Source organism: Oncorhynchus keta, chromosome 6, assembly GCF_023373465.1.
Source record: "Oncorhynchus keta strain PuntledgeMale-10-30-2019 chromosome 6, Oket_V2, whole genome shotgun sequence".
In the NCBI taxonomy this organism is placed as follows: domain Eukaryota; kingdom Metazoa; phylum Chordata; class Actinopteri; order Salmoniformes; family Salmonidae; genus Oncorhynchus; species Oncorhynchus keta.
In genome coordinates this window covers 20,096,384-20,123,649 of record NC_068426.1, presented here as the reverse complement: position 1 = coordinate 20,123,649, position 27,266 = coordinate 20,096,384, and the positions used below count along the sequence as shown (strand labels likewise).

The 27,266-nt window shown below is 42.0% G+C and overlaps 3 protein-coding genes across 14 annotated transcripts; 1 reads left to right on the top strand and 2 right to left on the bottom strand.

Moving 5' to 3' along the window:
• Positions 1–664: 664 nt before the first annotated feature.
• On the bottom strand, positions 665–8,713 carry LOC118385199 (germ cell-less protein-like 1). 7 transcript variants are annotated; one of them, XM_035772136.2, is made up of 15 exons: positions 8,605–8,713; positions 5,590–5,773; positions 5,283–5,406; positions 5,030–5,126; positions 4,712–4,809; positions 4,443–4,555; positions 4,271–4,336; positions 4,069–4,153; positions 3,863–3,953; positions 3,593–3,733; positions 3,426–3,495; positions 3,229–3,304; positions 2,980–3,125; positions 1,895–1,982; positions 665–1,193 (listed from the first exon to the last, which is right to left on the bottom strand). In XM_035772136.2, the coding sequence occupies exons 2-15, from the start codon at positions 5,757–5,759 to the stop codon at positions 1,053–1,055; spliced, it is 1,506 nt and encodes a 501-aa protein (XP_035628029.1). In that variant the 5' UTR covers positions 5,760–5,773; positions 8,605–8,713; the 3' UTR covers positions 665–1,052. The 7 variants fall into 7 exon arrangements, 6 of the variants coding, with proteins under 6 accessions (XP_035628029.1, XP_035628027.1, XP_035628025.1 ...); XM_035772134.2 differs by lacking the exon at positions 8,605–8,713 and adding an exon at positions 6,610–7,103; XM_035772132.1 differs by lacking the exon at positions 8,605–8,713 and adding an exon at positions 6,197–6,603.
• Positions 7,978–23,035, top strand: LOC118385197 (vitamin K-dependent gamma-carboxylase). Of its 6 annotated transcripts, XM_035772129.2 has the most exons (17): positions 7,979–8,224; positions 11,004–11,243; positions 11,463–11,621; positions 11,983–12,148; positions 12,268–12,346; positions 12,474–12,580; positions 14,870–15,033; positions 18,375–18,676; positions 19,132–19,263; positions 19,778–19,929; positions 20,028–20,197; positions 20,317–20,447; positions 20,631–20,778; positions 20,878–21,079; positions 21,257–21,412; positions 21,823–21,865; positions 22,450–23,035. In XM_035772129.2, the coding sequence occupies exons 1-15, from the start codon at positions 8,191–8,193 to the stop codon at positions 21,408–21,410; spliced, it is 2,340 nt and encodes a 779-aa protein (XP_035628022.1). In that variant the 5' UTR covers positions 7,979–8,190; the 3' UTR covers positions 21,411–21,412; positions 21,823–21,865; positions 22,450–23,035. The 6 variants fall into 6 exon arrangements, with proteins under 6 accessions (XP_052377047.1, XP_035628022.1, XP_035628021.1 ...); XM_052521087.1 differs by lacking the exons at positions 21,823–21,865; positions 22,450–23,035 and adding an exon at positions 10,230–10,289 and having other exon boundaries at positions 7,978–8,224; positions 21,257–21,699; XM_035772128.2 differs by lacking the exon at positions 21,823–21,865.
• A 74-nt stretch (positions 23,036–23,109) lies between these two features.
• LOC118385201 (sorting nexin-24-like) lies at positions 23,110–27,242 on the bottom strand. The gene is made up of 7 exons (XM_035772139.1): positions 26,963–27,242; positions 26,416–26,499; positions 26,035–26,139; positions 25,794–25,888; positions 25,631–25,660; positions 25,386–25,450; positions 23,110–24,929 (listed from the first exon to the last, which is right to left on the bottom strand). Exons 1-7 carry the CDS (start codon positions 27,029–27,031, stop codon positions 24,859–24,861), a joined length of 519 nt encoding a protein of 172 aa, XP_035628032.1. The 5' UTR covers positions 27,032–27,242; the 3' UTR covers positions 23,110–24,858.
• Between the last annotated feature and the right edge of the window lie 24 nt (positions 27,243–27,266).

Sequence of the window (27,266 nt, the reverse complement as noted above, 5' to 3'; positions counted from 1 at the left end):
CATTACTGTCTATAATATCAGCAAGGGTATGGATTCCACATTTGGACCAATGGTGATTGCAAATGGCTGCCCTCCAGATCACAAGGCATTATTGCGAAATTTGAGAGTAGTATGGGCATGTCATTTTGATTCCAAAATGTTTTATTCAAATTTTCCACCAAATAGAAATGGTGTGAGCAATAATAGGACCAAAGCGTAGTTTACATTGTTTAAGGGCTGTATCAGTAAGACCACCTCTTCCAGGACAATAGGAGACACAATTTGTATCTTTATACTCAGCCAGGGGGCAGAAGATTCATGTCTAAACCAATTAAGGATGGGATGAAATGCTAGTGCCTGTAAATACAATGTAAAGTTTGGTACGGATAGTCCTCCTACGTCTTTCCCCCTTTGCAAGTTTGTTAAGAAGGAAATACATAGGAGGGCTATCTGTACCAAACTTTACATTGTATTTACAGGCACTAGCATTTCATCCCATCCTTAATTGGTTTAGACATGAATCTTGAAAATGTATTTCCACTAGCAAAAACAGCACAATTTTCAGCCGTAGGTATTTGAAATTCAAACCTAATTTGGACACCTCTATAGTGGCCGACTTAATCTTAATTAGGATAGTAATGGATGTACAGAAATAGTAACAGATCATTTCCTGTGAGAGACAAGAGAAGGTCACATGCTGCTGATAGCACCACAGCCCACTGGTGTGGACAATTTATTGGCAGGTTAAGTTTTCTTCGCTTTTTCTTTAAAAAAAAAAAGTGAAATAAATAATACAAAAAATGTATGAATGTCATTAAAAAAAATATTATAAAATGAAAGCCAAAGAATTAAAAATATATTTTTTAAACTAACAACGTATCCCAAAACACACTAGACTGAGCTATAGAGCATGCAGATGCCAGGGTTGTGTTTGGGGGGGTAGAAGCTGTGGGCCACAGCTTGAGGCCAGGATGTCAGAGAGGGGCCATGGAAGATGCGGGTGTGGGGCAAGGATAGGATTAGCCTATATTATAAAGGGGAGTGGGAACTGGGCTGAGGGTGTGGAGCTGGCATCAGGATACACTGCGGGCACTGCTCTCTGGTTCAGGGGAATCAGGACAGCGGTCCATATGAGGAGATGTGTACTGGAAGTTACAGCACACGTAGAGGGGGAAGGACAACAGCCGACTGTCCAGGTTCATCACCACATATTCCTGGTAGGAAGAAAAGAAAAAAAGAGAGAATAAGAAATAGGGGGAGCACAGAACGTACAGCAATAGTTATATGGTCCGATTCAGGCAATACTTATATAGTGATGTGTTAATTTCAAGAGGGGAGGAAAGTTTCAGAACATGTGGATTACGTGTGGTCTGACTGACCAATAGACATTAAAACCAGTAGATAGTGATAGCGCTGACGTCATTCCACGTTTTCCTATGGAAAACTCCTGATGGCGTAATGAAGCCGGAAGTATTCGAAACGCGCAATATTGCTGAATGGGGCTGAACGCCACCCCCCCAAAAAATGTAATTGCAAAGGATCATGGTAAAAATGGCCATAACTAGCAAAGGATCATGGTCGATGTAGTAGTTTTCATCATGCCTGAGAGTCCTTAAGTGGGCTCCTTAAGTCTATGGAGCCCACTACATTTGTCAGCACAACAAATGTAGTAGTCAATGGATCACTATTTAATTAAATATCTTGATTTTCAGTTAACTTTAAAATAATTCACAGTGGGTATTGAACTTGATCATAATAAACCAATTTTAGAGCCCAAAACGGCAGTTCTGGTGATCGTAATTTACAAAAGCTTTCTAAAGCAGACCAGGGCTTTTATGCACCGCTGAGTTGCTACGCAGTAGCTGAGTTAATACGCAGTAACTTCACACTCCAGACCGAATAGTCTGGGACTGACCTGGTCTTTCTCCAGGGTGAGTAGCTGGTAACCAGTGGATCGACTACACACCAGCTTACCACTGTTATCAAAGGAAGCCAGGCGTAACCTGAACAGGGCGAGGGAGAAACATTGAGTGAGATGTGAGGGGCTAGTCAGGCCTGGAAGAACACATGTAAATCAAATACTCAACAAACTGGATGCAGTCTATCACAGTGCCATCCGTTTTGTCACCAAAGCCCCATACACTACCCACCATTGCGACCTGTACGCTCTCGTTGGTTGGCTCTCGCTTCATACTCGTCGCCAAACCAACTGGCTAAAGGTTATCTACAAGTCTCTGCTAGGTAAGGCCCCGCCTTATCTCAGCTCACTGGTCACCATAGCAGCACCCACTCGTAGCACGCACTCCAGCAGGTATATCTCACTGGTCACCCCCAAAGCCAATTCCTCCTTTGGTCGTCTTTCCTTCCAGTTCTCTGCTGCCAATGACTGGAACGAACTGCAAAAATCTCTGAAGCTGGAGACTCATATCTCCCTCACTAGCTTTAAGCACCAACTGTCAGAGCAGCTCACAGACCACTGCACATAGCCCATCTGTAAACAGCCCATCTATCTACCTACCTCATCCCCGTACTGTATTTATCTTGCTCCTTTGCACCCCATTATCTCCACTTGCACATTCATCTTCTGCACAGCTACCATTCCAGTGTTTAATTGCTATATTGTAATTACTTCACCACCATGGCCTATTTATTGCCTCAACTCCCTTATCTTACCTCATTTGCACTCACTGTATATAGACTTTTTGTTTTATTTTGTTCTACTGTATTATTGACTATGTTTTGTTTATTCCATGTGTAACTCTGTGTTGTTGTATGTGTTGAACTGCTTTGCTTTATCTTGGCCAGGTCGCAGTTGCAAATGAGAACTTGTTCTCAACTAGCCTACCTGGTTAAATAAAGGTGAAATAAAAAAATAAAACATGGCAGTTATACAGAACATAATTATATCATTACTACTCCACACACAATGCAATGCCTACATTTGAAATCTGTAGCTATGTGTGTTGTGCTGACCACAGCCTAGGTCGTTGGAACACTAACCGGTATGCTAGATGCCTCCGAGGCTGCATACTCACAGCTCCCCCACATGGCTGGCTCAGTGTATTCCTCTTGAACACTATGAAGCGGGTGGTGTAGGTCACCAGCAGGTCAAAGCCAAAGTTGAAGCCTGTCCAACGCCAACAGTACTGAGAATATAAAGTTAAAACATTCTCTTTTGTGATGTTTTGTTTGAAGTTCTTATAGTGTGATTGATGTCCTTATTACACAGAGACTAATAGTCTGACTCACATCACCATCTTTGGTCAGTTTCCTGCCACATCGCATGCTACTTGACTCAAACTCCTCCTTGTTGGCATCCTGTGGGCTACAGACACACAACAACACACGCCTTACTATACAAGCGAAAATATATCTTCAGTCACTGAAAATCACAGAATGAATGTTGTCATGGAGTGATGTTGCTGGTTTGGAGCTCCAGTTCTCACCCATTGTCATTGTCGTGCTCTGTCCGTAGCATGGCAAACCACTGGCTCTTGTACACGGAGGTCAGCCAATCTGGTATGAGGAGTTTTACAGAGGAAATAAAAATGACTACTAAAACTGTCACAAGTGAATGTGAAACATAAATCACTATCCAAATCATCACCCTTACCGGGTGGGAGAATGTTGTCTCTCTCCAGGATGCGTGCGGAAGCCAAATCATTGATGATGTATTGAAGGCGCACATGTCTAAAGACAGGAGTAAAGGGGGCGCCGTCCTCTGCTTTTAAAAAGGGCTCCTCCTCTCCCATCTCTGCAACAGCATGCACATAAGAGCCATTAGAAAAGACTGGTCAGTCAGTGTCTGTGTGTATATTCTACAGCCCTGTGTTCAGATGGGTGTGTAGCTAGCTGTGGACATGCCCTGTGGAACAGAACGTACCAGTCCTGCGTTTGCAAAGCCAGGCGTCGGCATCAGCCAGCAGCTGCTTGATGGGACCGTCCCAGGATGGATTGAGCTGCAGGAACATCCACTGGGGAGAGAGTTACAAAGAGAGGGTATGAATGAGAGAGAAGGGAAGGGGAGATAGATCAACGGTCTACAAAAACAGTCTTTAGAAACTGTCCCAAAGGCAGTTACAGTAGTACCTTTTTCAGAGCGGTGTAGACGTCCATCTCCACCTGCATGACGAATAGGTCAGACGACTGGATCAGCAGTTCGATCACATCCACTCTGCAAATACAGCACAGAAACACACACTGCTCACTGACACCAACCACACAACACTTAAGACTATTATGAGTATGTATCAATTCTATGGAAAAATAGGAAAACATTGAAGATACACACCCCAGCTCCTTCATGAGGTCAACATTCTGATGGGTCATGAGGTTATTGAGGAGCCATTCCAGACACCTGCAGGAGACACACAAGCATATGCATGTAGAGTGATAAGAACAAGAACAACTGTATTATTCGATTAACTAATATTACTCAATAGGAATGTAATGATGGGGCTTACTTCTTCATGACAGAGTCAAGGCCGTAGATGCTGGCAGAGGAGTAGTAGACACACACAGTTTTGACACCAACGTTTTCCTTCATGGTCTCATCACACTGCTGGATCAGACCATCCTGCAAAGACACACAGGCATATTATGGCCTTTGATCATCTATTCTCGTTCCGTAAATTGCATTCCAGCAAGTTCAACTTCCAACTCACACATATCACCATCATCTCAACATTCCATGTAAAGATCCTGTAGTGTGATATGATGATAATCTACTGACCAGTTGGAGCATACAAGCTGCTGCTAGGATACTGACGACCCTGCTGGGCTTGATCAGAACATCATCCCGGTACAGAGATCCAAACACTACCTGCAGAGCTACACACACACACACACACACACACACACACACACACACACACACACACACACACACACACACACACACACACACACACACACACACACACACACACACACACACACACAGAGAGAGAAAATCAAGATAAATGTGTATAGTAACTGCAAAAAAGGAGTTCAGTGACATAAACAAAGCAATTTGTAGTGTTTTATTCCTGGCAGTGACTGAAGTCCTCACCCTCTCTGTCGATGTTCTGGTCTGGGATCTCTAATGGAATGACCATCATGTTGGACTCCTTCCAGGAGCCACTGAACATGCTGGAGAAATACCCTGACTACATAAATAAGAACATCATGGGGGGATGAGTCACAGGCATTGTAGATCATTTTTATTTAACCTTTATTTAACTAGGCAAGTCAGTTTAAAACAAATTCCTATTTACAATGACGGCCTAATAAAGTGTGTAGTGTACACAGAACAATGCACTAACCTGGCACAGGTACACTTTGTGCAGGTTCCACTCCTGCCCCAGGGCACAGATGCGGATGTCACTGTTCTCCCCATTCAGGAACAAGGTCTGATAGATGTACTTCGATGTGCTTTTCAGCTTCTTCCTGTTACAGTTCCAAAACAACACAGGCCAAGGTTAGACACAGGCTGGCCATATGAAAGACATGAAAGATATGTGAATACCTCACCTGTTCTATAAGTGTGTTTGTCTCTTACTCCGGCCTGCTGTGTCTGTTGGTTTATGAAATTGTGTGTATTTCCAGTGTGATGTGTGTGACTCTTCTCACCTCCGTGGTGTGTCCAATAAGGCGTCTTCTTCATCAGGCTCACAGTCGCAGTGTGCAGTCCGTTTCCTCTTTCTGCATTCACATCCATGCTTGCCACTGGCACATGTAGTCTCAACTGCTTCCTCAGGATCCTGGGAGGAGGTATGTAACCGGCTGCCCTGGGTGCCCATCTCTCCCCTGCACACTACACACAAAACAAAATCATCTGCAACATGAAATGGATGGATCTATTGTAATTTGTATGCACTTCATTATGCAGGGGTATACAATAGCAGGTCACTTTTGTTGTTGAGTAACCATTTCTGAAAGTTATTATTTAGGTTCAGACAAGGAACACTCGTGTAACAGTTGTTCATACATGTCAAAAGCATGAATTCGGGAACACACGTCCTGTCCTCAGGTCTGGCAACAATAACCTAACAACCGCAGGCACTGTGTTCAGCTAACCTATCATTACATTGTTGTGATTGCAACAGTTGCTGTGGTAGATATCTAGAAAGCTAAACTAGCCAGCAACCCACACAACAACTAGTAGCAACCCATAGCTTGTGACCGGGAAGATAACGAATGCAATAGCTTGCTAATGTATTGTATTACAGAAACGTACCTGATGTATCTACAACGCACAAGGCTAACTGGTCGGTTAACAAGTTGTGTTGTCAATTAGGTGGCCTAGTTTGCTAGCCAGATCAACAGTGACAAGTTACTAGAATTAAACAACAAGCCTTATCAGCTATGTTGCGTTTAAAAGTATTTAACAAAGACAAGAAGATATTACGGCGCTAACGCGAATCCGGCCAAATCCGATCTACCAATAGCTGGAGCATCATTATGAATGTTTCAAAGGATATCTCAAGAACACATTCCAAGTTGTCTTTTAAATATTCATACAACAATGCAGATTAGAGTCCACAGGCTAGCGAGGTCCATGTCTTCTTCTAGCGTGCTAACTATAATGTGCCTCTGCGTATTATTGTCATCTGCTGTAGTAGTGGCGATATGCCAACGTGGACAGGCTACCTGGTAACTACAGTAGGGATGTTTGCATTGGTTGATTGTTTAGCCAGATGTATAGATCTTTGAAAATGGGTCGGTGACCACGCCCAGAAACAATCCAACGAGGGGATACGATTATCAGGCCCGGGTTACCCCGGTGGGTAGTTTGCACTGGGTGAAAAGTGATTGCATTTGTTTTGGAACCGGGCTATTTTTTTTATCTCTCAGGCATAATCCAGGTCCCCGTTCAAAACTCACGGCGAAATCGGCATACAAAAAACCCGAGTGACATAGTTTAGGGCTCGGCTAGATTAAGCACGTGGAGTAATGAATAGGATTATGTGTTTTCACATGCAAAAGTAATAGCTTTTTATAAAAACGCTATATCTGCCTTTCCAATGATAACTAGTTTGACAAATTCAAACATATATTTTATGTTAAAGAGATGTTTTTGAACGATGCACTTTGCTGCCTTGTTGACAATATGACCGAGCGGTGCAGATTACTGTTCGATTTGAGACGGGCGCTCCTCCCTCACCGTTTTTGCCCGTTCACTGTCCATCGTTGCGGACAAAAACCGGGGCACGGAGTCGTCACTAGTTAACACAGCCACAAAGTAATATTAACCCCGCCTACTTTTTACATGTTGTTGTTAAACTCTCATTTTAAACCTAACCACACAGCTAATATATCTTAAATTAAGACCAAAATCACGTTTTTGTTTTCATACATTTTTACGATGTAGCCCATTTTGACATTGTGGCTTGTGCTTTTTAGTGGAAACCGGTGCACCACGGCTCAGGTTAAAATAACTTCCTCAATTCAGGAGGTAAATATGTTTTTCCCAACTAAAGATCCTTGGGACGTCCCTACCCTACCCTAAACCAACCTAAAGTCGATGTCCGAGCCCCCGCAGAAATTGAAATAACAAAATATCAGTTGAAAATAGAGATCTGTTTTTTTGCATTGGTTATGTCTCAATCCACCACATCGCTGGACATTTTTAAAGATTTTTCTTAACCGACTTGCCTAGTTAAATAAAGGTTCAATATAATAAAAGGAGTGTGCAAAGCTGTCATCAAGGCAAAGGGTGGCTACTTTGAAGAATCTCAAATATAAACACTTTTTTTGATTCCATGATTCCATGAGTTATTTAATAGTGAAGTCATCAAAACTATTATTCTACAATGTAGAAAATAGTACAAATTTAAGAAAAACCGTTGAATGAGTAGGTTTAGCAAACTTGACTGATACTGTAAATCTATATATTCTTTGATAAATACTTTCGGTTTTGTACACCAGCTTCATGCCTTCTCCATTAGGTTATTCTCATCCCAACCGCTGGGGGCATACAATTTCCGGATTGCCACTAGGTGTAGTTTGTCTCGTGGAAAAAACAACCAATAGACTCTGAGCACTGTTTCAGGTTCCCTGTCGATTTTCCAGACAACCTTAGGCTAGTAGTACACGGACTGACACGTACCCAACGGTTTCCGTGTGTTGAATATCTCATTGGGGTAGGGACAAGGAGGGGATATTGTACTATTAGGGTGACATCCCTGTCCAAATAGTATATATATTTTTTTGCATAACCGAGTTGGAAGCATGGAAGCAGGGGCGTGCGACAATGCTAATGCAGGTATGTAACAAGGGACAGCATTGTTGTTTTGTAACCATTGATCAGCTCTGCTTTCAGTAAATTGTTACACGGTTTATAGTAGTCAGCATACCCGAACCGCTTGCTTTCAAGCTGCGCTAGGGTCGGACAGCATTCTTGTGTATATTAAGACTATTTGTCTACCTCCTCACACCATTTGCACATACTGTATAGAGACTTTTTTTTCTATTGTGTTATTGATTGTAAACTTGTTTATGCCATGTGTAACTGTCGCACTGCTTTGCTTTATCTTGACCAGGTCGCAATTGTAAATAAACTTCAACTACCTTACCTGCTTAAATAAAAGGTGAAATAAAATAAATTAAAAAGACAAAGGAGCCTGCTTGGAAAAGAGAACGTACCTCAATCCAGGGATGAGAAATGCCTTGTACTCCGAATTGTCCCAACTGTTACACCAATAAGATTGAACAACTATTCGTTTTTAAATAAACTACCGTTTTCCTTCTTATGCAAGCAAGCAGTGGCATCCTCAGCCAGAATGGCAAATTGCGTTGAACATATACAGTGGGGAGAACAAGTATTTGATAACCTGCAAACTCGGCAGCGTTTCCTACTTACAAAGCATGTAGAGGTCTGTCATTTTTATCATGGTACACTTCAACTGTGAGAGACGGAATCTAAAACAAGAATTCAGAAAATCACATTGTATGATTTTTAAGCAATTAATTTGCATTTTATTGCATGACATAAGTATTTGATACATCAGAAAAGCAGAACTTAATATTTGGTAAAGAAACCTGTGTTTGCAATAACAGATCTTATGTTTCCTGTAGTTCTTGACCATGTTTGCACACACTGCAGCAGGGATTTTGGCCCACTCCTCTATACAGACCCTTCAGGTTTCGGAGCTGTCGCTGGGCAATACGGACTTTCAGCTCCCTCCAAAGATGTTCTATTGGGTTCAGGTCTGGAGACTGGCTAGGCCACTCCAGGACCTTGATGCTTCTTACGGAGCCACTCCTTAGTTGCCCTGGCTGTGCGTTTCGGGTCATTGTCAAGCTGGAAGACCCAGCCACGACCCATCTTCAATGCTCTTACTGAGGGAAGGAGGTTGTTGGCCAAGATCTCGCGATACACGGCCCCATCCATCCTCCCATCAATACGGTGCAGTCGTCCTGTGCCCTTTACAGAAAAGCATCCCCAAAGAATGATGTTTCCACCTCCATGCTTCACGGTTGGGATGGTGTTCTTGGGGTTGTACTCAACCTTCTTCCTCCAAACACGGCGAGTGGAGTTTAGACCAAAAATCTCTATTTTCGTCCTCAGACCACATGACCTTCTCCCAGTCCTCCTCTGGATCATCCAGATGGTCATTGGCAAACTTCAGACGGGCCTGGACATGCGCTGGCTTGAGCAGGGGGACCTTGCGTGCGCTGCAGGATTTTAATCCATGACGGCGTAGTGTGTTACTAATGGTTTTCTTTGAGACTGTGGTCCCAGCTCTCTTCAGGTCATTGATCAGGTCCTGCCGTGTAGTTCTGGGCTGATCCCTCACCTTCCTCATGATCTTTGATGCCCCACGAGGTGAGATCTTGCATGGAGCCCCAGACCAAGGGTGATTGCCCGTCATCTTGAACTTCTTCCATTTTCTAATAATTGCGCTAACAGTTGTTGCCTTCTCACCAAGCTGCTTGCCTATTGTCATGTAGCCCATCCCAGCCTTGTGCGGGTCTACAATTTTATCCCTGATGTCCTTACACCCTCTCTGGTCTTGGCCTTTGTGGAGAGGTGGAGTCTGTTTGATTGTGTTGACAGGAGTCTTTTATGCAGGTAATGAGTTCAAACAGGTGCAGTTAATACAGGTAATGAGTAGAGAACAGGAAGGCTTCTTAAAGAAAAACTAACAGGTCTGTGAGAGCTGGAATTCTTACTGGTTGGTAGGTGATCAAATACTTGTGTCATGCAATAAAATGCTAATTAATTACTTAAAAATCATACAATGTGATTTTCTGAATTTTTGTTTTAGATTCCGTCTCTCACAGTTGAAGTGTACCTATGATAAGAATTACAGACCTCTACATGCGTTGTAAGTAGGAAAACCTGCAAAATCGTCAGTGTATCAAATACTTGTTCTCCCCACTGTATATACATTTCCATCATTTTTTTTATTGCAACAATAACAATATTACACATCAATACAGGGATATTCCTGTGAAAAAAAGGTGAAAAAAAGGTGAAAAAAGGTGAAGCCCCCCCACAATTATCAAATAAAATAAAACATCAATAATCCAGGACATCATTTGATTGGCTGACACTGCCATTCAAAATGGCTGCTGTGGCTTCTGCTGCCTAGCATGAGGACTAAAATGCCCAGTCGTTCAATCTTTTCAGTTTAACAGTTAGAATAATGGGACAATTTGCGGTACAACACATTTTAGTCTCTGGATTGAGGTACGTTTTCCGAACCATATCTCGCACCAGCTCCACGGTGTCTTAATATACACAGGCATATGCTTTCCGACCCTAGTGCAGCTGTAAGTAAGCGGGTTGGATCTGCTGACTAGGTTTATAAAAACGTGAGACTGATGGATGCAATGCATCTCACGATAATCAATGTATCACCGTGATTGAATTGCAATATACACATCAGCATATAATCAGGAACATCTAGTTCCTAATGACTTATAGTACACTGTGGCATAAATACTGCACACATACCCATGGCATTCTTGTGAACCGTAGGGTTAAGGTGTTTCTCTGACGTGTGAATTGGTATGCATATTTTCCCATTCTCTCTTAGGTGCTCCTTTCATTGAGCAGTCCTCAGGACAGGGAGACTTGTCTGGGAGCAGTGATGAGGGAGAAGGCACCATGGACAAGGAGACAGTGCCAGCAGCAGAGAGGGCAGTGGAGACTGAGAGCATGATGAAACGGCTGTTTGGGTTTGAGAAGGAGGACCTGTCCTCCTGGCATCGCTTGGTGTGTCTCCTAAACCGCCCCACTGACCCTGCTTCTCTGGGCATTTTTCGCTTCCTGTTTGGTGAGCTCTGTCATCTCCACTAAGATTAGCTACCCTTGGTCAAGATGGCTGCAGGGTCTGGCATTTTCATTTGTGCCTGAGAATTGAATGAATCGCATTGAGATGTTGAGTTTCATATGCAAGTCAAATCATCTGCTGGCGGTCAGGTGAGTGTAGTCTTGTGCAATCTTTCTCGTTGTTCTCATCTTCTGTGTGTCTTCCCCTGTCTCTGTCCCCCAGGCATGATAATGGCTATAGACATTACACAGGAGCGAGGCCTTAGCCACCTGGACTACAAGTACCTGGATGGGGCTCCCGTGTGCCGCTTCCCTCTCTTCAGCTTCCTGCAGCCGCTGCCTCTTGATTATATGTACCTGGTCTATGTGGTGATGCTCTTTGGTAGGTCAAGCTCTGAGTCAGTGATTGGAACAGCTGCTGTATGTTGTCTCCTTTGTGCAGGTTTATGTGATAGTGTTAATATGCTTTCATCTTTTCAATGTGTGCTGAAAAGTGCCTTCGACCGAGTGGCACAGTGGTCTAAGGCATTGCACCTCAGTGTTAGAGGTGTTACTACAGACCCTAGTAAGATTCCAGGCTGTATCACAACCGGCCATGATTGGGAGTCCCATAGGGCGGCGCACAACTGGTCCAGCGTTGTTAGGGTTTGGCCGGGGTAGGCCGTCATTGTAAATAAGAATTATGTTCTTAACTGACTTGCCTAGTTAAATACATTATTTTTTTAAATTGCCTCTTTTTATAGGTGCTGTGGGAATCATGTTGGGCTGTTTCTACCGCCTTTCCTGTCTCATGTTCATATCCACGTACTGGTACATCTTCTTTTTGGACAAAACAGCATGGAACAACCACTCTTACCTCTACGGACTCATTGGCTTCCAGCTCACATTCATGGATGCCAACAGATACTGGTGAGTTGCAGAACTTTTATGAAACCTTTGCTATAAATTTCTTAAACGTATAATATATTTGGTTGATTGAATCTGTGTGTGTGTTCGCCTAAGTACATGCAGTATATTATTATTTTCAGGTCAATAGATGGATTACGTAATCCCCAAAAAAAGAATTCCCAAGTGCCACTTTGGAACTACACTCTTCTGAGGTTTCAGGTCTGTGCCAAATTCTTTCTATTTAGTTCATAGAAATGTTACTATATCGAGGGTATCTGCCTTAACATGTGCCTGATAAACTTTGAGGACACTACTATAATATATCTTTAATCTTTTTCCTTGGTAGATTTTTATAGTATACTTCATTGCTGGAATCAAGAAACTGGATGCAGACTGGGTAGAGGGCTATTCCATGTCATACTTGGCACACCATTGGCTTTTTGACCCTTTCAGGTTAGTTAACATTTTTAATGACATTTTAGTAATTTAGCAGATGATTTTATCTAGAGCGACTTACAGCAGAGAGTGCATATTTTTTCGTACTGGTGTCTCGTGGGAATTTAACCCACAACTCTGGTGTTGCAAGTGCCATGCTTAGTTCCAGGTGTTTTTTCTCTTTCTACCCTGCATTACCATCATTTGACCTCAAGAGGCCAATAAGGCAACTTGTCACACAACCTGTAAATTGTCAAGTGTGCATTCATAGACCAGCTAACAATTAATTTGAGAAAATGTAGACTTAAAATTGTTTTGCTTTTATTATTCACTATAGAAAAACAAGTGCTGAGGATATGGCTTTTCCAAGCGCCAACACTCAAAAAAGTAGATAATCCCAAAATGTGTGCATTCAGTAACACACGTAAAGAACGGAGGCACAGAATGGTAAAAAAACAAAGCATCTCCATAATAACGGACGAATCCACTGACAAGACTGATAAAGGGGGGGGGGCGGCAGGGTAGCCTAGTGGTTAGAGCGTTGGACTAGTAACCGGAAGGTTGCAAGTTCAAACCCCCGAGCTGACAAGGTACAAATCTGTCGTTCTGCCCCTGAACAGGCAGTTAACCCACTGTTCCTAGGCCGTCATTGAAAATAAGAATTTGTTCTTAACTGACTTGCCTAGTTAAATAAAAGTCAATTTTTTTTTTTTTTTTTAATTCCAAGGAGAACTGGATGAAGACATTCTTTATTCTAGCTAATATAGTATATTTACTTGAACTATTCAAGTGTCAATATTATTCTGAGAAACTGCGCATTCACATGCGCTTTGTAGAGTATGAGAAGCGTATCTCCATACACTGCATTCAAGAGTTGGAGAAGTTAGACAATAGAAAAATAGGGTAGACATTTGTTCTGAAAATAGTCAACATTTTCCCCTATCAAACCCATATGTTAAGAACTGACAACAAGTACATTGTGAAATGTGTCGATTGATGTTGGCTTGTTATTACGTAAGGATGAGACTGTCGCTATATCCTCCACAACCGTCAATGGTAGAAGCATTCTTAATCAAATGCTTAAATTGCAGGTTTTGTAGAATATATTGTCTGCAAAGAGTGCCCCAGCGGGGTATTGGCATACTTAAAAAAAAATTTTTTTTGCAATATTCTGATATGGAATTTATACTTTCTGGTTGGATTCATAGCCCCCGTTTTAGCTGTACTAATTGCCCCACTTTTATAACCTCCGATCAGGGATTGAGTCTGTTATGCACGCCTCATGGTGGAGGGAATGCAACACCCCACTACAACTCAACTCCCTGTGGAGTGAAAGAGGAATGGGATTGTAGGTGCGGGTAAGGATGACAGAGAATATTGCCATTTACAGGGAATTTATTTCCGTTAACACGGTAATGTGGGGAAAAGGGTCTGGATGGAACCCAAAGAAAGTTAGAGCCCCCTCTCCTACCTACCCACTACTTACCTATTCTTAACGCGCTAACCAAAATACAAGGGGGTAACCAAAATACAAAGTGAACAATTGCAATAATGAAATACACTGAGTCCTATTGGCACACGCATACCTCAGAAGTAGCGGCTACAAAATACTTACAACAAAACTGTCTCTGAACAACAACCAACACAGAACATCCAAGAAGCTCTTTCTCCTAAATGGAACACAGGCTTTTTAAGCTGCAGAAGGAGTTGGTAATTGCAGACAGCTGTATCTCCTGACGAGAGGGCGGGGTCAGAGCTCCAATCTGCAGTGGTGCCGACCAATCAGCTGCTTGGGGGAATCCAGGAAGCCATTCCCTGAAATATACATATACACAAACCCACAACACAGAAACTGGGAAACGTAACAGAGAGGATCAGCTTGAGCAAAGTGAGGTGTAGAATCACTGATCTACAAATAGTAGTCCCTGCCAAATAGTAGGCTTTGTGCAATTAAGATTCGTATGCCACTCTTCCCCTGGTTTAGGACGCACAACCAGACATTGAATGATTGATTGGAGATAGCTTGTGACAATTAAAGAGAATTTCCAAGGATTTTCTGCCTGCAGCAAACCTAGTGGATAATACTGGGGAAATAGTGTCAAAGAAAACCCTCACAAAATATAACTAAAACGCCTGGCCCTAGCCATGCTCTACTAGCTGACCCACACTGGACCACACAGATGGTATTTGTCAGACTTCAATACAGATGTATTGAGGGCCATGCGCCCTCATATTTTGGAAAAGCTTATATAAAACTGCCCCATGTGGGATTGTATGGATTTCTTACCCTTTGCGTCTGTCCCACAGGATGATTCTGCCTAATGAAATGGTGAGTCTGCTGGTGGTCCATGGAGGTGGTCTTTGTCTGGACCTGTCTGCCGGCTATCTGCTGTTTTTCGATGCCACACGCCCTTTTGGCATTTTCTTTGTCAGCTACTTCCACTGCATGAACTCTCAACTCTTCAGCATCGGTGAGTCTTTTCAGTCATCATAATGAGAATATCAAATGTTACTGAATTACAGAAGCTACAAAATGCAACACTTTGTATATAGAGTCCATTGTACTCTGGGATGATTGAATAGTTGCTTGTAATTGTGGTGCAGGTAGCCTAGTGGTTGGAACATTGGGCCAGTAACCGAAAGGTTACTGGATTGAATCCCCGAGCTGACAAGGTAAAAATCTGTCGTTCTGCCCCTGAGCAAAGCCGTAAACCCACTGTGTCCCGGGCGCCGAAGACGCAGCCCCCGCACCTCTCTGATTCAGAGGGGTTGGGTTAAATGTAGAAGACACATTTCAGTTGAATGCATTGTTGTACAACTGACTAGTGTGAGTGCAAGATTGTTATAATACTTTTATTGCATCAAATGTTTGTTTTATCCAACAGAATAGAGTATTTTGTTAACTATTGGGTGTGTGTTCTACTAAGTATGGGCCTCTAGGAGATAACACTGACAGGAGATTTAAGATGTCTTTTAAAAACCAAAGAGCATTCCAGAGCATGAGTTAATGTTTCTGTTCCATACCAGGGAGAGATGGTTCCAGTTTGGAGTCAGAGGGCCAGACACTGGTCTATACAATGAAAACTGTTAACACAGCAGTACCTATAATACATAGCAGACAGTATCTTTCATACAGATCTTAACCTTGTGACCCATTCTATATATCTGTTGTTCGTCATGTAGGTTGAAAGGGGTGTATCTTGGCTATAAAATACCTTTTTGTACTTTTGTCTCGGGGCTCTCACCGTGAATCGTTGACCAGCCATCATTATCGTAGAGCACTCAATCGATTCACTTTGTTTTATTTATTTGTTTTTTATTTGACCTTTTATTTAACCAGGTAGGCTAGTTGAGAATCCCTTTATTTAACCAGGTAGGCTAGTTGAGAACACCTTTATTTAACCAGGTAGGCTAGTTGAGAACACCTTTATTTAACCAGGTAGGCTAGTTGAGAACACCTTTATTTAACCAGGTAGGCTAGTTGAGAACACCTTTATTTAACCAGGTAGGCTAGTTGAGAACAAGCTCTCATTTTACAACGGCGACCTGGCCAAGATAAAGCAAAGCAGTGCGACACAAACAAAAACACAGAGTTACACATGGAATAAACAAACATACAGTCAATAACACAGTGTGTGCAAATGAGGTAAGATAAGGGAGGTAAGGCAATAAATAGGCCATAGTGGCAAAATAATTACAATTTAGCAATTAAACACTGGAGTGATAGATGTGCAGAAGATGAATGTGCAAGTAGAGTTGTGCAAAGGAGCAGTATATGGGGCACTGTGATAGACTGCATCCAATTTGCTGAGTAGAGTGTTGGAGGCTATTTTGTAAATGACAGTTTACAGTCTGGTTAGACACCTAGAATTTGTGGACAACTACAAATACCTAAGTCAGAACCGTCCAGAGTAGTGATGCTGCATGGGAGGGCATGTGCGGGAAGCGATCGGTTGAAGAGCATGCATTTAGTTTTACTTGCATTTAAGAGCAGTTGGAGGCCACGGAAGGAGAGTTGTATGGCATTAAAGCTCGTCTGGAGGTTAGTTAACAGTGTCCAAAGAAGGGCCAGAAGTATACAGAATGGTATCGTTTGCGTAGAGGTGGATCAGAGAATTACCAGCAGCAAGAGAAACATCATTGATGTATACAGAGAAGAGTCGGCCTGAGAATTGAACCCTGTGGCACCCCCACAGAGACTGCCAGAGGTCCGGACAACAGGCCCTCCGATTTGACACACCAAACTCTGTCTGAGAAGTAGTTGGTGAACCAGGAGAGGCAGTCATTTGAGAAACCAAGGCTGTTGAGTCTGCCGATAAGAATGTGGTGATTGACAGAGACAAGCCTTGGCCAGGTCGATGAATACAGCTGCAGTGTTGTCTCTTATCGATGGCGGTTATGATATCGTTTAGGACCTTGAGCGTGGCAGAGGTGCACCCATGACCAGCTCGGAAGCCAGATTGCGTAGCGAGAAGGTATGGTGGGATTCGAAATGGTCGGTGATCTGTTTGTTAACTTGGCTTTCGAAGATCTTAGTAAGGCAAGGTAGGATAGATATAGGTCTGTAGCAGTTTGGGTCTAGAGTGTCACCCCCTTTGAAGAGTTGGATGACTGCGGAAGCTTTCCAATCTTTGGGGATCTCAGACGATATGAAAGAGAGGTTGAACAGGCTAGTAATAGGGGTTGCAACAATTTCGACTGATAATTTTAGAGAAAGATCAACTTTATATGAAGGTCCAGATTGTCTAGCCATGCTGATTTGTAGGGGTCAAGATTTTGCAGCTCTTTCAGAACATCAGCTATCTGGATTTGAGTGAAGGAGAAATGGGGAGGCTTGGGCGTGTTGCTGTGGGGGGTGCAGGGCTGTTGACCAGGGTATGGGTGGCCAGGTGGAAAACATGGCCAGCCGTAGAAAGATTATTTTAGAAATTCTCAAATATTGTGGATTTATTGGTGGTGACAGTGTTTCCTAGCCTCAGTGCAGTGGGCAGCTGGGAGGAGGTGCTCTTATTCTCCATGGACTTTACAGTGTCCCAGAACATTTTTGGAGTTTGATGCAGGATGCACATTTCTGTTTGAAAGCCTTTGCTTTCCTAACTGTGTGTATTGATTCCTAACTTCCCTGAAAAGTTGCATATCGCGGGGGCTGTTCGATGCTAATGCCATATGCCACAGGATGTTTTTGTGCTGGTCAAGGGCAGTCGGGTCTGAAGTGAACCAAGGGGTATATCTGTTCCTGGTTTTACATTTTTTTTTTTTAATGGGGCACGCTTATTTAAGATTGAGGAAATCACTTTCAGAGAATAACCAGGAATCTTCTACCGACAGAATGAGGTCAATATCCTTCCAGGATACCCGGGCCAGGTCGATTAGAAACTCCTGCTCGCTGAAGTGTTTTAGGGAGCGTTTGACAGTGATGAGAATTAAGACAAGGCTAGGACATCCGGGTTGGCAGAGTGTGCTAAAGCAGTGAATAAATGTGTGTGTTGTATTGACCTGCTTCCTTATTAATAAGTGATTAAAGATTTAGTTTAAGTATAACTCTGACTTGTGTGATAAGTTCCCTCATTTGATAGTAAAGAAATAAACCACCACACTAGGTATCTTCCTTTCCCATTATCAATAGAGGATTCAATTGATAAGGAAATAAGATTCATTTTCACTTGTACTGAGGGCAACATAATGCATGCAGACTCCTGTGGCCCAGAGAGCATTTTCAAAGCAATCTTTTCTATAATGATCCACTATTTAAGTTAATCTATAACCCCCTATTGATCACAAATGCTACTATTTTCCTATATTTTATCTCCAGGTATGTTTGCCTACACTATGCTGGCCACGAGTCCTCTCTTCTGCTACCCCGACTGGCCCAGGCACTTTTTTGCCCGCTTCCCGGAGATCCTCAGGCCCGTGCTGCCGCTCACGTCTCCTCCCCCACAGCCCAGCACCTCTTGTGTTTACCCAGTGACCCAGCACACATCTACGGGACTACAGGACTTGTCCCCTGCCCCCAAGGCCTCCAAAACACGGTTTAAACACAAGCTGGCAACCCTGTTCACCATTCTGTACCTGGCTGAACAGTTCTTCCTGCCTTACTCGCACTTCATCACACAGGTACTCCTGTAGAAATGGAAGATGAGTTTACAGTGACAAACTTGTTCTAATCCTTTCCATGTCTTGAATCAAGAAATCAGCAGCATTTGATTTGAATACCTTGATTTAAATGTCAGTTGTGAGTCACTGGGTGTACGGCTGTCAGCTAAAGTTATTTCCCAACACTACAGATTACCAGAATAATTGCTCAATCAGTGTCAACACTGCTATCAGTCTGCAGTAAACAGTAGTGTAAACTAGCTTGAGTCAGCAGAACGGTGGGGGTTGCAGAGGGGTGTGGAAAGCGGCTTTGCATTAGTAAATACTGGTCCATACATCTTGCTGTCCTGATCTGGAATGCAGTTTTGTGATTGATTGGCAAAAAAAGTTATATAATACTGTAACATTTGATATTCCTTAAAAAATGTATTTTTATTTTTTACAAATATGTCTTATCTTTTTTCTTTTTGACCTAGGGCTATAACAACTGGACCAATGGCCTGTATGGGTACTCCTGGGATATGATGGTTCACTCCCGATCCCACCAGCATGTCAAGATCACCTACAAAGATGGAAAAACAGGAGATGTCGGATACCTCAACCCTGGGGTGAGCCATTGAACAATATATCAAATATAGAATCCGACTCATAGGAAGGGTTAGAAAGCATGTGGAAAAAGGGAGGAACTTTAGGAGACATGGGGAATGTGACATTAGGGATAGTAAGCTCAAGTTGGTTTATATTAACCATTCAACATTCCAACTAAACAATAAAAGCGTGTTTGGTCCCACTTTATATTAAGTACAGCATACAGAACTTCATCATAAGCCTACATACAGTAGGACATTAGCGATATAAACACGCCGGGAATAGTTGTTCAGAAAACCTAACATATTGGGAATGGGGGTGGCTCCTAATGTTCATTAATTGACTTAAAATGTATCAAACCTTTAATAGAAAAAATGTATTGTATATTTACATCTTATAATTGAATAAACTTATCTGTGACAATATCTGGGAGAAGGAGGATCTGAGTACCTCATACTGCAAAACTTTTAAAGGTGGTATGACTGGTTCCATAAAGGTGAAGCAAAGTGAAATTGTTCTGTGGCGCACCTGTAGGTGTTCACTCAGAGTCGGCGGTGGAAGGACCATGGGGACATGCTGAAGCAGTACGCCACCTGCCTGAGCCGCCACCTGCCTCACTACAACATCTCTGATCCAGAGATTTACTTTGACATCTGGGTGTCCATCAATGAACGCTTCCAACAACGGTACTACATAGCCTTTCTGTGATCTTTTACATCCTCCACATAGATAGAAATGTTATTCGCTGTACAGTTTGGTCTTGAATTCTCTTTCCATCCATTAGTATCTTTGACCCCCGTGTGAACATTGTGAAGGCAGACTGGTCACCATTCCGTCCAAATCCCTGGCTCATGCCTCTGCTGGTGGACCTCTCTCCCTGGAGGACCAAGTTCCAGGAGATCGAGGGCACGTTGGACAACCAGACAGAGATAGTCTTCATCGCAGACTTCCCAGGTTTGGGGTCTCTCCCTCATTGTCTTCAATTGCGAATATTTCATATGGTGATCACTGATTCATCATTCAAAGTCCATTTCAATCTAGCTTGTGTATGTGTTTGTTAATTTTTCCTTTAGGTCTCCTTCTAGAGAACTATGTCAGTGAGGACCTGGGCAACACCAGTGTTCAGGTGCTGCAGGGCCAGCTGAATGTTGAGATAGTGGATGAGAAGAAGAACTACACACTTCAACCTGGAGAGCAGAAGCAGGTATGATCCCTCTTCAACCTACCTGCTTCAGCCAGCCTGTAATGACACCCTTCACCTGGATGACAGCTGTACTATAATCATTATCATGGGCTGAAACGTTCTGTTAAACATAATGTTCACATTCCAGTTGCCATGGTGTGGCTAGGAGTACTCATTTGTGTGTGTGTGTGTGTGCGAGAGCAGCTTCCTGCTGGGGCCTACCATAAGGTGTACACAGTGTCTGAGGGGCCGTCCTGCTACATGTACATCTACGTCAACACCACAGAGGCAGCGCTACAGAGGAACTTCACTAAGCTGTTTGAACTGCAGGAGAGGGTCCGCAACGGAACAGGTCAGGTCTTAAATATACACATGGCAGGAATTAACACATACAACAGGAACCGACACACTTGATGGCAGTGATGAGCCAACACAGCGTTTCGCCCCACAGAAACGGAACCCCTCCCTCCAGAGCTCCAGTCGCTCATCACTGGAGAAAATGAGGGGTCAGAAGCCAATGTGATGGATCCCGTCGTTCAACTATTCCTACGGCGACAGCGGAGGATGAAAGAAGTAAAGAAGCGCAGAGAAGCCAATGTGTGCGAAAGGCTGAACCGGTTTACTGTGAAAAAGTACTACATGTTGCGTCGAGCGTGAGTGTTGTGTTTTCAGTGCAACTACCAAAACTCATGACAACCATGTGATTCCTCCGGTTTCCACGTGTATCCTGCAGTGGCTTGGTTTAACGTAGACATTCGCTTTGTAGGAGTAAATGTCATAGACTAAATATAAGGCACGCGTGTTTGAGTATATCATGCTCTGTGTTGTAGGTTCCTGATGACAGCCATTGCAATGCGTAACCTGGCGGTGGGCCTCCCTCCTCTGGAGCAGCTGACCAGGGAAGTGGCCTTCGCAAACATGAAGGAACCAGAGACTGAGGCCAGCCAGGACCTCAAGGATGAAGTGGGCCACGATGAGCTCTAGGAGTGTGTACAATCATTTTTACGTGAATGCTTGAATAACAGAAGGCGCTAGACTGTTACTACACTGGGTACACCAACCCAGAAATCAAACAGGATTTTAATTTGAATGGTTTTTAACATTTTGGAAATATGAGAGAAATTACTTTAATTGTTTGGGGAGAGGTGGGGTAAAGGCTGCATTGTATTTGAAAATATGTTTGAAATTATGCAGGGGCATGTTTCTGATTGATTTGTCTTATGACTGATCTTGCAGTTTAACTGAAAATACATTCCTAGGTTGTTGAAGATCACATTGTTCTTTTTGGTCTTATTTCGATATTGCCATAAGTATTATAATTGAAAATCCAACATGTACCTTCACAAAATGTATGTTTTTTTTCTATCCCTAACTTTAATGAGGTCATTTGTTTTAGACTGACTCCAGTTGGGAAAAGTGATCAACTTTATATGCTACAGGTAACTGCCAAAATAAAGGAAAAACCCCCTAAGGTCGATGTACGTGCCCCTGCTGAAATCTAATTAGCATAATAAAAAATCTCCATAAAAATGTGTCAGTTTAAGCTAGAGATTTTGTTGTGGTGTCTCAAGCCACCGCATCCAGGTGACAGCGTTAGAGCAGTGTTTGTCAGACCATGAGACATCCTGAAACATTCTCACACGAGTCTTAGGACTTCTGTCTGTGGCGTCTGACTAGTTTGGGCTACACACACTAATATGACCCCTCTGTGTTAAGTTGACTCTCACGTACATGTCGCTCAGAAGACTCATCTGAAGGTCCCCCGGTACCAGTAGAAAGAATATGGATGTGCAGTATATATGAAGACTGTTCAGTGACAAATAAGGGGTTAAGTACATCCCATAAAATGTTTCCTGATTTTTATATCTCTCAGATATAGGATAGACCCTGCAGAACAAACTTCCTTTTAGAGTTTTATTTGGGAAAGTTGCTCCATGTAGTGAATCTGTTATTCATTGTGTTTGTATGGGCTAATGGCAGTAAGGCCAAATCAAATCACAAAATTATCCTTTGACTCTTATAGGTTAATGGGGTGTTGGGCAACCACGAACCAGAACCGATTCAATGCACCTTGGCATAGATTCTACAAGCGTCTGGAACTCATGTTTGAGGGCGGTGACTCCATTCTTCGAGAAGTTGTTGATGGTGGTGGAAAACAATGTCTCTGGCACTGCTCCAGAATCTTCAAGTGTTCAACTGGGTTGAGATTTGGTGACTGAGATGGCCATGAAATATGGTTTACATAAATGTCATGCTCATCAAACCAGTTGGTGATCACTCATATCCTGTGGATGGGGGCATTGTCATCCATTCGGGGCATAGCCACAGTAACCAAAATAGCCTGCCCAGCATTTTGATACATGGGATAATTTTTGCTTAATTAACTCAGGAACCACACCTGTGTGAAAGCCCCTGCTTTCAATATACTTTGTATCGCTCATTTACTCGAGTTTCCATTATTTTGGCTCTTACCTGTAGCTTTACTTTCAGGCCAAATGATGAACATTGTTAAACATTGTCACCATTTGCATTCCAAAATGCAGTTGATACTTTTCAAATAAAGAGCCTGCACATGAAATAAATTGCATTTTCAGTGTTTGAACTTAAAAGCTCATGACCATGCATGTTTCAGATTTTGTAAACCTTAAAACATGGGGGAAATTATGAGAAAAAAAAGAAACCATGAAGGAAATGTCATGCTTTATTGCCATCAGTCTTAATCATGATACTTTACAGATCACTGTGCTCTGCCTAAAGTGCTACAGTATCATTACTGGTCGGGTGTCATGGCACAAGATACATACTGTACAGGACATACATATACAAAGTAGATACCAAAACAAAAATGGCTGGATTTGTCAACACAGGCATGATTTTATCTCAGTTGAAGTGGACAGTTCTATACATGACTCCAACTAACCCAAGTTTACTTCTCATTTAACAAATGGAAAATCCTCTACTTTAAAGCGAGAATCGTTAGTTATTACCAGGTGAAATCACACATCAAAATGAAAATATACTCAAACATGCTATTTTTTACCTAGAAAATGTGTGCTTTAGTATTGTTTTCTTTGGCAACTGTGGTATAAGTGGAGTAAACGCCTCTGTTCTGTACATTACCCTGCAAGAATGAACCTCGAAGGGACTGCATCATCCATTATTTCCAAGGTAATGTACTGAAAGTTGGCGTTTATCCCGTACATACCAATTCATTCTTGAAAAATACAACTTAAAAATGCCTGACAGCCGTACCCATCAGAACCCAAAATATAAACTTATTTTAATCCAATGTTTGTTTACATTTACAAACTATCCTCAAAATATAGTTAAAACGAATGCTGATATCAAAGATGGTCAGTCCTTGCATCCATAGCTCTGTCTATGAATTTGAGAGTGGCAACATTTCCCCTGCCCCATCCCTCAGCTTTTTACTGAAACAGATCCAGGATTACCACTGTTTTAATAAAGGATCCTAGCTTTAAGTGTGTTAATGTTCACCCGGTCTCAATTCAGAGACCACATCAGATAGAAATATCAAGGATGGCAGAGAACTCTAGTCAATAGAAAGTCCAGACCATCCTCATGTCTTTCAGAGTGTCTATATTATTAGCCATCCATAATTGTCTAATGAATGACAAGCGCAAAGTAATGTCAGACCAACTAAGCTGGACTTACTACGAAAAAGCATCAGCTGGGTATGAGGCTTATCAATTACACACACAGCATTACCATATGCGGAACACTACAGCATCACGAGGAGTTCAGATCTGTACGGCGTCAGTCACTTTAAATTGGATCAAAACTGACTGGCGTGTAAATGGCCCTGTAGGTTTACAGCAGCAGTCCCATGTTCAAAAAGAGCAACAATGAACCACATTGATCTGCTTTAAAATAAAAAAAGGGACTCACACAAAGTTGAGATAAGGCAGACCAACATTAGACATCTTATTACACTGACAGTACAAGTTCAGTTTCCCTTTTTATATTTCAGCTTTTTAATCACATGTTTGAAATGTTTGATCGGTTGCCCTTCATTAATTCATAGCTAATATATTAGAGTTAAGTGTTTGACCTCGTGATGTTATTTCACCGTGTAAAACTTCAAGGTCTCACCTTAATTTGAGTGAAAGACCATTAGTAGATGGATACAGCCTGTGGGTCCATGAGGCTGAATATATGCATTATCTTAAATGCTGTCATGACATCATGACAGTGTTCATCTTTGAATAACAATAATTCAGAAAATGCAGTTCTTTGAGTCGTTTCATCTCAAATATTATCAAGATATCCATTAACACAGAAACAAACCACAAAATATTATAATCATAAACACACAACTATTAAATGTTTACAAAATTGACTCATACAAGCTGTTCATTTCTTAATCTTCATGGAGTTACTAGTAAGTCCTCCAAGCTGCCATACAGTAACTCTACCTTGGTTGAAGGTCTGGGAAGAATATTCCATGTATCACTCCTTCTATGACAACATTTGAAAATGTATCTGTGGGGAGAAAAAAAGCAAAGTAAAACTGATTTGTTCTATACAATATTACATTCCCGCTTCAAATTATTATTGTATTTACAAGATACATTCGTATTCGAATGAGCTTCTATTTACATATTGTATTAAATTTTTTTTAATATTCTTATTTGTTGCATTATTGAGGGGGAGCATTGTGTATATATATATATATATATGCCATTTAGCTGACGCTTTTATCCAAAGCGACTTACAGTCATGTGTGCATACATTCTACGTATGGGTGGTCCCGGGAATCGAACCCACTACCCTGGCGTTACAAGCGCCATGCTCTACCAACTGAGCCACAGAAGGACCACCGGTGCATATGACAAATAAACTTGACTTGATTAAAATATGACAAAATAGATCTTTAATATTGCAACCATATTGAATGTATATTCATGGGCAGCCTGAAGATGTGTAAAGATATGTTACCGTGGGAGGACGGGAGCATGTAGGGGTCTCTATGGTAGAGCATTGCTGGTTGGTGGGTCAGTTTACTAGAGAGAGAGACCAGAGAGGAGAAGGAGAAGTTTCACAAGTCTAATAAAGCCAATGTTCTGACAAAATTATTCAGAATAGTTAGCAATCTGAACTTGCATTTTGACATCATACTTTGAAGTTAGCCTACAACACATTCACTACTACAAATCTAATCAACATAAAATCACTTAACAAACCTTGCCTCTTCAGATTCAGTTTCAAATGACCTTTAAAGAAAGAAAAATAATGCAAGATATATAATATCCCCAAACGGATTTTCTAGAGGAACTATTTTCTTTCCCAGATGAGATGTTATAAAAGTAGCCTCACTTTTATAGGGCACATTGTATAAAAACTCACCCACAACTTTCCATTTTTGTCAGTGAGGGAAAGTGGCGGATGTTGAGGAAATCCAGGAATATCTTTGGGAGAACTTCATTCTCCATAATTATAGTCTGTGGAATAACAGACAAGAAAAACAAAAACAAAAGCAAATGGTAGTCAGGGGAAAAAGGTCAGTGGTCCTATTAATACAAATGATTGAGAGTGTGTGGATTCCAAATATCTAGTCAGTGTAGCCCTGTGGTTGTATTCTCATTACCTGTAGATATAGTTCCAGACCATGTCTTCTCTGCTCCAGAACTTTGGGAATCCAGTTCCGTACATGCTTAGAGGGTATCTCAGGAGGTGTCATACTCTTCTTCAGCTGAAAGAAGCAAATATCAAATTGAGCATGGTCACAGGGCAATCTGTGGATGAGGGTAGAGGAGTCTTTCAAAGCCTAGCTCAAGCCGATTCCACTAATTATCACCCCACAAACCGAGACCAGCCTTACAATATCATTGACAATGATGGCTCAGGATGTTGCAGAATACAATATATGTTTAGAAAGTAAAGTGGGCTCTGTTCTTGCACCAAGAATAGTTAGTCAGTATTTTGCATGGCCGTGACAGAAAATAATCGATGGTACACAAAAACTCACTATTTTATGGAGATGATGAAATTCACTGTAGCGCTTCTTCACTGTATGCTGTCTGCCATTCATTAGCACGTCGATTTTAAAGACCTGGAGAAGAAAAATAACCACAGTCATGGTTAGGAAATGTTAAATAAATGTGAACGTACAGGCTGAAAGACATGACCCTGATTTGAACAAATTCACATTTGACAGTCATAGCCATTTAAAACAATACGCTAGTTGGACAAAACTGCTCTTTCGTGACTTTGTTATCAAAATGAAACGGTCGGGAGTTTCACACCCTGTCAGGACTACCAGTCAAAATCGATTTTTAAGGTCGCTGGTCAAAATTCCTAGAATGGATCGCTCTCAACCGGGGTCTTCTTTACTCCCACTCTAGGCACGTCATGTTTGCCTTGATAGTAGCTAACATTGTCCAAATTGAAGTAGCTAAGATACTCTTGGTTTGTTTTCAACCATGTGTAGCAAACCTGCAATGCTATGATTGTGGTTCTGCGGTTTTTGCACAGGCTTAACGTTACTGGTGCAGAGGACATTCAAGATCTCTTACCGTGTACCCTTTCTCAATCGGATTGTCCTCTGAACGGAACGATGGAATGAAAATCCTGACGTTATGCATTTTGGAAAAACAACTCCAACACTAAATGCATGAAGCCCCGAGATATATATGAACTTGCAAACACATATGGAGGTTTTGGGAGCCAGCTTGCTAGCAAGTTAAATTTCGTTGAAATGGATTCTTCTTCTTGTTTTGACTGTAGCGTACAATAAAGTCACACTGCTGCTCTCTACTTGGGTGGAGAGGTATTACGACCGCGAGCCTCATTAATCAATTTACCAACATAATTTGTATC

Coding starts and splice junctions, on each gene's coding strand:
- LOC118385201 (XM_035772139.1), bottom strand. CDS start 27,031: ATGCATAACGTCAGGATTTTCATTCCATCGTTCCGTTCAGAGGACAAT. Junction 25,889..26,034: donor GTCTGGAACTATATCTACAG/GTAATGAGAATA, acceptor GTTATTCCACAG/ACTATAATTATGGAGAATGA. Junction 24,930..25,385: donor CATGCTCCCGTCCTCCCACG/GTAACATATCTT, acceptor TTCTCCCCACAG/ATACATTTTCAAATGTTGTC.
- LOC118385199 (XM_035772131.2), bottom strand. Junction 5,407..5,589: donor TTATTGGACACACCACGGAG/GTGAGAAGAGTC, acceptor GAACTGTAACAG/GAAGAAGCTGAAAAGCACAT. Junction 3,954..4,068: donor TCTACACCGCTCTGAAAAAG/GTACTACTGTAA, acceptor CTCTCTCCCCAG/TGGATGTTCCTGCAGCTCAA.
- LOC118385197 (XM_035772128.2), top strand. CDS start 8,191: ATGGAAGCAGGGGCGTGCGACAATGCTAATGCAG. Junction 11,622..11,982: donor CTATGTGGTGATGCTCTTTG/GTAGGTCAAGCT, acceptor CTCTTTTTATAG/GTGCTGTGGGAATCATGTTG. Junction 19,930..20,027: donor AATGAACGCTTCCAACAACG/GTACTACATAGC, acceptor TCCATCCATTAG/TATCTTTGACCCCCGTGTGA.